The sequence below is a fragment of the Alligator sinensis genome, unplaced genomic scaffold (genome assembly GCF_000455745.1).
Source record: "Alligator sinensis unplaced genomic scaffold, ASM45574v1 scaffold309_1, whole genome shotgun sequence".
NCBI lineage: Eukaryota > Metazoa > Chordata > Crocodylia > Alligatoridae > Alligator > Alligator sinensis.
The window spans coordinates 1,781,795-1,791,845 of NW_005842080.1; the positions used below are offsets into that span (position 1 = coordinate 1,781,795).

Genomic DNA, 10,051 nt, shown 5'->3' on the forward strand with positions numbered 1-10,051 from the left:
ATAGACTGATCACCTATCGATCTTTCTTCCCGTCACCGAGCGCAACCCCGACGTACCCCTTTCCCCGCCGGCTTCGAATTGCAGACGGATTAACTGGCTTGGGCCCCGCCAGCTGGAACAACTAGTGTGGTTGTTCCGACGACCGGACCACCTGCGTCGTGATAGCAAGCGGCGTGAGTAAAGTTTTTTACAACCAATAAGTTGTGTCTGCCTCTCCATTCACCAGCCTGCCCTGACGTACGAGCGTAACTCGAGTCGGCCCTGGCCGTCCGAGACACCTACCTTGGCCAATGGGAGAGTGAACATGAGCTCTATTTCTTAACAGTCCAATCTACGCCGCTTAGAAAAACCTGTGTAGATTGGATCAATTCCACCTTGGGCCTTTTGACTGTCTGTATTTAGCCATACTCTCCAAGCCAAGCACCAGGGAAAAAAACAGTTGGTTGCTCAAGTTTCCCTGCAGCTCTGTAGGAAAGGCCAAAATCCCATTGTATGAAAAGGAAAACAACAGGCTTGCTAGGAGTGGGAACAGGTATGAAGAGGAGGGGGAGAGAGGGAGAGAGAGAGAGTGTAAGCCCTAGTAGAAAAGTTACTGCTGTTTTTCTCTGAAAGCACAGGGCTGAAGTTCTTCTCAGATAACTTGCCTTTGACTTCTACGATGACTTACTGAAAGTGGTAATCATTGCATTATAAGGCTGATGTGAATATGTATCTAAGGGTTGGTCAGTTTGGGTAGTGTTTCCATCAAAGCAGCCAATGCCAGTGTCCCAGGCTCCTGCTCAGCAACTAACTGAATACCACAATAAGCAGCCTCAAATGCCTGAGCCTCTAACGGGCATAAGCCTTTGCCAGGTGGATCAGACTTGTCAGGCTTCCAGTTCCCAGGAGACACCTGACCCTTCACCATGAGAAAACTGACTGTGATGTTCCAAAGCCTTAAGCCTCTGTGTTTTCTATGTCTACACTAATAAAACCTGTTAGACTTCTAGATTATCCAACATTTGGTGCATGTATGTGCCCGCACATACACTGCATATGCAGGGATACTCTGAGGACCAGATTATAGCAGTGGGAGAAGGAGCTCACAACAGCTGTGGTGGGAAAGTTCTGTCCTGGTTTATCTCAAAGCCAGTCCTTCCAGTCAGTACCTGTGATGGGGTGAGATTATTGCCTGTGTGCACTTTCCTTTCGTGTACTTAATCCTTATCATTGCTTCTCAATGATATATTCTGCAGAGATGAAGGCTCTTGCACTTCTGCCCCTGTTTGGCTGCTTAATCATGTCCAATGAAGCCAAAGTGTTTAGCCGATGTGAACTAGCCTACAAGCTACAAGAAGCTGGAATGGATGGGTATGAGGGGTACAGCCTCGCCAACTGTGAGTTTCAGTGCTCTCCCATCCCACACTTCTTTACCTTCTCTCTGATTTTATGTTCCGGTGCCCAAACTTCCTCCCTTCAAATCTTCAGGACACTCCTTTCCCTTTGCCATTTTTCATATTCCCCCTATTGACAGACCATCTCCCACCTCTGTGTCTTTCCTCATCTTTTTCCTGGGTTTTGCCCTCACACATTCCCTCATGTTGCCCCTCTTTCTCTCTCTCTAAAGACAGCCCCTGATGTGGGCACTGATCATGTTCTGACCTTGTGCCAGGGATCTGCATGGCGTTCTTTGAGAGTGGATTCAACACAGCAGCAGAGGATGACAATGCAGATGGCAGCACTGACTATGGCATCTTCCAGATCAACAGCCGTGTGTGGTGCAACAATCACCGAAGCCCCACTGAGAACCTCTGCTACATGCCTTGCACTGGTGCTGTATAAATCTCCACATGGTGCCACTCTGGGTGTGGGGTAGGAAGCCCTTAACTGGGAGGGTTTAGGGTGAAGGGTATGGGTGGGAAAACACATCCTTCTCTTCAGTGGCCTTGTGGTGAAGGGAAGGACAATAGCCTTGGGCTGTATCATGTAGATGCTCTTTTAAGATGGGGAAACTCCCAGAACAGCCCCCAGAAAGAGTTTTCCTGGGGAGCCACACTGCAAGGGATAGGATGGGGATGGAAGGTTTAGAGCCAGAACAGAATCTAAGCATAGTATGAGATACAGGGATATGCAAGCCATATCATGAAGTAAAATCATTGTGCCTTTCACCCAACAGTGTTAAAGAATTTCACAGATTTGAATTAATTCAGTCTCCCAGCTCATCTGGAGGAACAGCATTAATACCCCAATTACATGGAAAGTTTAATTATATTACAATTACAGGTACTCCTTACTTAACGTCGTCCCAGCTAACGTTATTACGTTGTTGATCTATTAGAGCACATACTCATTTAAAGTTGTGCAATGTTCGGTTATAACAGTGTTTGGCCACTGCCTGTTAGCAGGTAACTACTGTAACGTAACTGGATTTCCTTAACATTGTTTCGTTTAAAGTCGCATTTTTCAAGAACATAACTATGACATTAAGCGAGGAGTAGCTGTAACTTGACTCTCTCAGCCATTTCCCCTCCTACCCACACACTTGCTTGTTCCAGCTACTACACCAGAAACTGCCTCCACTGGAAAGTAGCAGGGTCAGGCGACCTGAGGCAGGATACGGCTGGATATACTCCCAGCTCTTGTGCATACTGAAAGGATTCTCTTCCTGGCCTCTCTGGATAGGCAGGAGCCCTACACTTTCTCAGCCCCCCATCAGTGCTGCTTCTGACTCTTCTCTCTGTATGGACTGACAGGTAGAGTGAGGGCAGATGTAATCCCTATCAAGTCAGCAGCTCCTCCCCCTCAAGATCCAGGCACACAGTCTCTCTTACTGTAGACACTGTCCCCATACCTACTCTTGCCTATGTTCAAAGGCCTTCAACAGCTCTTTCTTGTAATGATCTCTGCCCATTCAGACTAGCTTCACATTCCCTGCTCCTCCCTGACCTCTCTCTCCTCACCACTTCATTCTCCCTCTTCCACATGTTGTCCCTCTCAGCCCATCCCTATCCTGCTACTTCCTCCCCTTCTCTCAGTCTCTCTTCTCTCTCCAATTATCCTATCTCTTGCTTTGTACACATGAATGGTGGATGGAGGCCATAGCCGACCTCTCCATACCTAGTCTGTAGATCATTCTTCTGCATGCACAAGAGGAACAGAGGATTCTACCTGCCAAAAGTCAGACAACATAGGGGCTATTGCTGATCTGGAGTCTCTTGATTCTCTCTGCTCTGATACTACAGCAGGGATACCAAGCCCCTGCTTAGCACTACTGGGAGAGCACTGTGTAGGTCAGCCAATAGGGCACACAGCTGGGCAGGGAGTTTTGCTCTGGACTCACATGTATGATACCTTTGAATCTCCCAAAATAAACACCCGCTCGCACTCTTTGCAGATTTGTTGTCAAGCGACATAACTGATGACATCATCTGTGCCAAAAGAATTGTGAAAGACCCAAAAGGAATGGATGCCTGGTAAGGGGAATTCTGGGAAGGGGACAGAGGAAAATTGTCAGGTACATATATCTGTGTGCTCACCAGAAGTCCCACAACTGTTTGTACCAAAATAATGGTTTTATCCCTAGTATCCTGACTTAGTTCCTGTTTGAAGAACAACATTTTACCTTCAGATAAGCAGGAAGGGCATGCTTCATGGCAGTCCTTCTGGAATGGGGGTGGTATGGACATGCCCACAGAGAGACAGTCCCTGGGCAAGGCAGGCAAAAGAAGTATTATTATATCCATTTTACAGATTGGGCACTGATCACTCTCTGCAGGTAGTTCCTCAAGGACACACAGTAAGTCTCTGACTGAAGCTAAACTAGTCTTGGTCTAGTGCCTGCAGTTTCAACTGGACCCATTATCTTTCTGCATTTCCTGTGGTGCAGTACCACTGTGCATGTCACCAGAGAGGCATTTAAGAGGAGTCACGGTAATACCAAGATACTACAGACACTGTACATTACTTTGCCATGCTGCCAGTTATGCCTCTGATGAAGCACATTCTACCACCCTTACCTGGAGTAATATATTACTGTTTAGGTTTTTCATCTAAGGGGGGCTACTTAATGGTAGATATTTGGTATGAGTAAGGGTAGCAGAATCTGGCTTTAAGATTCTGAATCTAGGCCTGATGTTAGAAAGACTTTGTGACAACGGTACACAGCATCAACTGAGTTCCTCAACCCCTAGATGGATAAATGAATCATACAGTTTAAGAAGTGTACAGTCCATCCATGGTAACCATTTTATGTGTCCACACTATCTCCCTGTAAATGAAGTCACAATTGGGCAGTTTACTCCCAGATGATAAAACTAGTTGAAGTATCACAGAATAGTTTCCCACTTCCAACTCATATGAAACAATTATCACAAATCAGTTAATGAGTGCTGCACTCCCCCCTAACCCCCTTCCCCTGCGCTTGGCCCACCCCACACACACACACACTTTTAACTCAGTTTAATTTTCTGTTCATGTCAAACATCCTAAACCAAGAATCCTTTCCTGGGGTTTACTTTGTTAGATTCCTGCCTGTTCCTCATTTTGACAGACTACTGAAAAGTATCTGATTATGAAATATGAATAAAATAGTAATAATATAACTACATTTCTTCTCTTTGCTTTCTTCTTCTTCAGGGAGGACTGGACAATGCATTGCAAGGGGCGAGACCTGTCTGAGTGGGTGGATGGATGCGACCTGTGAAAGAAAAAGTCATCAGCTTGGATCTGCTATGACTAATCAGGGCTGTCTATGTTTTCCTGAAAAGGGAATGTCTGTCTTTCTGTGAATCACTTCTGGCAGTTCATATTTACAAACAAAATCCACTTTACAAACCAGAAATGAAAAAAAATAAAATTGACCTAAAAGATTTTTTAAAAAAACAAAATAGAAGTATTAATTTTTTTAAAATTCAAACTCAGCTTTTTGTCTTCAGATCAGACTTAGTATATATAACACTCAAAAGATTTTTCCCAGCTCAGCTGTGAGAGTCTCTGAAGATGTAGCTGATAGGCGAGGCTGTGGATGAAGCAAATTATTTTGGGCAGATGGGTTCTTTGGAGTTCTCACAGAAAGTCAGTTGGGAAGCCGAAAGGGAAGGTGTGCAAGCCTGGTCACATAACAAACAAATTATATTTACAAGTATAACAAATGGTAAAAAAAAATATGGTATGTTCTTAACGGGAGCTGTGCAAGACCCCCAAATATTTTTATAAACTATTTATGAAAGTCCAAATGCTGCACAATTCAATAGTCATGATTATACATGCTTGCATTTGAAATATACAAAAAACACACTGCACATTGAATCAATTTTCAAGTAATTAAAAAGAAAAATGTTAATCTGGTCTACTATTTAGAAGAATTCAACTATGAAGCAAGCACTGCAGATTCCACAGCCACCCCATGTAGGACAGCAATGCCTCAAATTGGCTCCAGGTGAGCCATATAAGGTATTTTGTGCTAGTTGTTGCAGAGTCGTATACAATATTTTATTCTAGTTGTGCTAGCAAGTTCCACTGATCCTAAGTAATTGTATTGTGTCCTGATTCTAATGGAAGCCAACAGGAGTTTTGCTATTGGTGCCCCTAGCATATTAGTAAAGCTTCTAGTATATTTGTAACTGTAGAGAAAAGTGTTGTTTCATATGTGATGATGTACCTCACCATCTGCAACCCCCTTTTAAAAATTATAGATCCACCCATGTTAAGAGCCTTACAATTTTTACAGAAAGACCAGGGTTAAAGAGTAAGTGTCACAGCTGGCTGCATCCATATGTAAGAATTGGCTGCACCTGGTTATTTACTTTAAACTTTTTAGAAAATGCTTAATTACCACAAAGTAGTTTTCACTATGAGGCGGGTGAAAAAATTAGAACAACCATCCTGCTATACAGGATTCGGTCTAAAGGAAAATCTCAGCTTCAAACAACCCCAAACTTCAGAGGCTTTGAAATCCAACCCCAGATCCAAATCTGAAAGCCTGGGGCTGAAACTTAGATATTTAATGAGAATCATTTCACAATAGACCCTTCTTGTAAAACAAGCTCCAGATCCTAATCCACATGAATTTAGCATGTGGGAGATCCAAATACTGCATCCAAACTTTGGAAGAGACAGATTTCCATCTCACTAGGCACAGTACACTGGCTTAAGCACCATATTCTCCGATATGATTTGCTTTGCAGACCTTGGTTGCATATTTTGCACATGTTCTGAAGACATATGAAACTATATAATACCCGAGTGTTGCACAGTAGTTCTAAGGCTGAAGCAGATGTTGAAAAATGACAGAATTCTGTGAACTTTCTGATGTCATCAAGTGCAGCTGTCTCAAAAGACATGTAAAAAAATCTCCTCTTCTGATAATCTGTACAGCTAGATAGATACCCCTTTTATTGTATTTTTATAGAGTAATGGGGACACTGAGTGATTCCTTTGGGTAATGAGTGACTGAGTGATTGATCTGCCCATCCCCTTTAGGTATGTAAGGGAAAACTAGTCTGATTCACTTTTACTTGGAATTGGAGTAAAGAACTCACTTTCAACCTTAGCCATCTGTAATCTCAAAGGACCTACAGAATGCATTTTCCTTGTTTTCTGTGTTGAAACCACATTTTCCATTCACTTCTATGGCAAACACTTGCTAGGTTTTCAATCCGATTAACAGGTTTCCATAGCATTTCAAAACCTGTAAACCTTCTGATGACATGAGTCTTCTAGGTAGCTTGGCAAGCACTAATGTTTGAGCTACCTAACTACTAAAAGACCTTGCCAGCACACTTGGACAACAGGAGCCATGAGGTCATCTACAGACACATTTTAGGGAGGCATGAAATCTCCTACCAAGACGAATTACATAGAGGGCCTGATTCTGTTCCCCAGTGAAATCAAATAAAGCTTTGCCACTGACATCAATAGAAACGGGACTGACCCTGAACGGTATGTCATCACACAGCAGCACATGGCTTCAGTGCACTTCAGAATTTCCATTATCCACCCCATCCTTCAGAATTTTATAACTTGGACACAAATATTCACTTGGCAAACATCTCAGCCTACAAGCAAATTAGGGGATTTGTTTTTAACATTTTTTCCACACACAAAGTCATCTTGGACGTGTCTAAGTTGAGGGCTGCTATATATAGATGTTTACCAGTTTCACAGGATTTCTTGCACTATCTTAACTTTAAAAAATGATTTCATCCCCTTTTAAAGGGAAACTGCAACATAAATTAATGGATCTCCTAAACACTACATCTAATTACACAGTGTTTTAAGTCACTAACAAACGGAACAATGAACAGGCAGGAAGCTACTGCAATAGGGTGTTCACTCCTGCTACTTTAACTCTTACAAATAAAACTGGTGGAAATTAGTGGGACAGTTTGGCTGCATCACAAATTGCAGGATTGATTCCAGGAAGTGCCTCTCCCATGTACAGAGCTGCAGCAAGATTCTTGCAAAGATGTTGCTGCGAGTTAACTGAATGGATCTGGTGAAGTTGTTCAACACTATCATCCTTTCTGAACCTCAGCATTTGGGTAAGATTTAAGGCCTGGGTGTCTGTTTCTGTTAGGAAGAGAAATTGATAATGAAGTCATGTACTTCTTTAATGCAATACTATTTATGAAGGGTATGCAAAGTCCTGCCTTCCTGAATACAGAAGAATCATGAGATGGATCTGGGAGCAAAGTCTCTTCTCAGCCCATACTCTGTCCAAGAAGCTCACTCTTGGCTACTTTTTATGGCCACATGCCCAGTCCTTATTTGATGGTCTCCTTGGCCCATCTGTTTCTTTGGTGTTTCTCTCTCAGACACGAATGCACACACACCATACTCAGCTCCATCAAGCAATACTCCAGCCCTTGTATGTGCTAAGTCAGGCTCAGGATTGCCAACTATCTGGTAAAAAAAAAAGGCTAAAAAGGCATGTCCATAAAAAAACTAACAGTGTTACACATTACCTTTAAGATGTGTTAAGGGCTCTTAAAGCAGGAGTGTCCATACACTAGAGCAGGCTGACACAAGTTAAATGCCCACTAGGTGCCTCCGACATAGTCCTCTTCCAGAGAGGACTACTTGTAGCGCATCTTGGGTAGCTTGTGTTGCAGTTATGATACACTACTCCATAGGGCCAACACAAGTTAGGAAAAGTCCTTTAGCATCCCAGGAGGAACCGCCTCCACCCATTCCCAGGTAGATACTCTTTCTTTCTCCAGAGTGACAGTGGTAAGAATGCCCACCCACTCCCCTCTGCTCCCATTACACCCCCTCACCCCTGGGGCTCCCCCCATTCCCCTGTCCCTTAGGGCTTCCTCGCCTGCCCCCCCTCAGCCCTCATGGCTAACCCCTCCCCACATGACTTCCACCTCCCAGCATCTGTGGCTGCTAGCACTGTTCTGGGGGAGCAGGCAGGGAAGGGGAACCCACCTACCTGCTGCCACTGTTGCCAGTACTCTCCATTGTAGAAGGTAGGTTCCCCTTCCCCGCCCACTCCCCCAGGACAGTACTGGCAGCCATAGGTAAGTAGGGAGCTGCTGGCGGGGAGGTAGTGAGGTGGGATCTAGGGTGAGCAGGGATCAATCCAGGGCAACAGATGCAGTCCACAAGGTTTAGATGTTAGGGTCGGAAGGGACCTCAATAGAACATCACAAGGGTAGGTGTGATCCAGGCCAGCGGGTCCCAGTCTAGGTAGGCAGGTGCTGGCGGGCCTGATGCAGGCCGTCAAGGGCTGGCAGGCTCCTGATCTGAGCCACAGACCCCATTCCTGGGACATACCCTGCACCAGAAAGCAGGCGAGCTGGGTATGCGCAGAGGCAGCTTGGCAGCTCTGGCTCGTATCCCTGCTCACTAGCTTTCCAAGGGCAGTTCAGAGCAGCGCACATTACAGAGGGTGTTAACCCTTAACGTGAGACCAATGACAGTGTAGCAGGCTTGCCTTTTGGAGCTTGGGTTGAGTCCCAGGCTTGAAATCTTGCTGTTTTGATTGGTGGAGCCCATCCACCAATCAGGAGGCAGCAAGAGCAGTTAAGTCACGCCCCTTTCCTGAGGGGAGGGGGAGAGGAGTTTTCCCTCCCCCCCACTCCGGACCTGATTGAAGACTGCAACACTCAGGTCCAGAAGACTTCAGGGGTGAAGCCCTGGAGAGTATAAAAGGAGCTGGTGCCCAGCATGAGGGGAACACATCCTGGACAGAGAAGAGAGAAGAGTGGGGCTTAGAAGAGCTGAGGAGAGCTGCCCAGCAGAGCGAAGCAGTAGCCCAGAAGTGCCCCTAAAGACTTCCATCAGTGGGAAATGGCGGACGGCTCCAGCAGCTAGGCTCTCTGTGTGCAGCATGGCGCACGGACCCTGGGAGCTGCGTGAGGCAGTGCGGGTCTGCAACCTCTGGCATGTGGCCAGAGATACAGTGCACAGGCCGGTGCACGGAGTAGGACCTATGGAGCGCTTGGGTGGCTCAGGCCCTCAACCCCCACGTCGAGGCTGGGATCTCGGTGCAGGAGGCACTGCATGGAGGGTCCGGGAGCAGACCAAGCTGGTGCTGCACGAGGCAGCCCAGGCCTCTGACCCATAAAAAAAGGTTAAGTCCAGGGAGCCAGATGGTGCTTGGGCTACTGAGCCAGCAGACAGGGCTGAGCCAGAGGCCCCAGAAGCCCTGCATGGAGGAGCCCTGTTCCAGGGGACAACGACTCTCCCGAAGCCCACTGCAGGCGAGAGAGCAGCTTGGTGCAGAGGACGAGGGCCACCTTTCAGGCCTGGGAGTCGTGAGTTGCAGGGAAAAGAGGATTCCCACAGGGGAGGGGGAGTCCCCCCTGGTTAAATAAGGGCTCCTTTCAGCCTCCGCAAGCGAAGGTTGAGAGGTGACCTTGTGGCTGCCTATAAGTTCATCACAGGGGCACAGAAGGGAATTGGTGAGGTTTTATTCACCAAGGTGCCCCCAGGGGTTACAAGAAATAATGGCCACAAGCTAGCAGAGAGCAGATTTAGACTGGACATTAGGAAGAACTTCCTCACAGTTCGAGTGGCCAAGGTCTGGAACGGGCTCCCAAGGGAGGTGGTGCTCTCCCCTACCCTG

The 10,051-nt window shown here is 46.1% G+C and overlaps 1 protein-coding gene and 1 long non-coding RNA gene across 2 annotated transcripts in view; one reads left to right on the forward strand and one right to left on the reverse strand.

Annotated features, from left to right (window-relative positions):
• Positions 1-1,237: 1,237 nt before the first annotated feature.
• LOC102387181 (sperm acrosome membrane-associated protein 3) lies at positions 1,238-4,810 on the forward strand. The gene is made up of 4 exons (XM_006023783.2): positions 1,238-1,376; positions 1,652-1,810; positions 3,374-3,452; positions 4,615-4,810. The coding sequence occupies exons 1-4, from the start codon at positions 1,238-1,240 to the stop codon at positions 4,679-4,681; spliced, it is 444 nt and encodes a 147-aa protein (XP_006023845.1). The 3' UTR covers positions 4,682-4,810.
• Positions 4,595-10,051, reverse strand: part of LOC102387011 — a 65,509-nt gene continuing 60,052 nt past the window's right edge. The window contains exon 3 of the long non-coding RNA XR_323841.2: positions 4,595-4,675. This is a non-coding gene — a long non-coding RNA (uncharacterized LOC102387011). The remainder of the gene's footprint in view (positions 4,676-10,051) is intronic.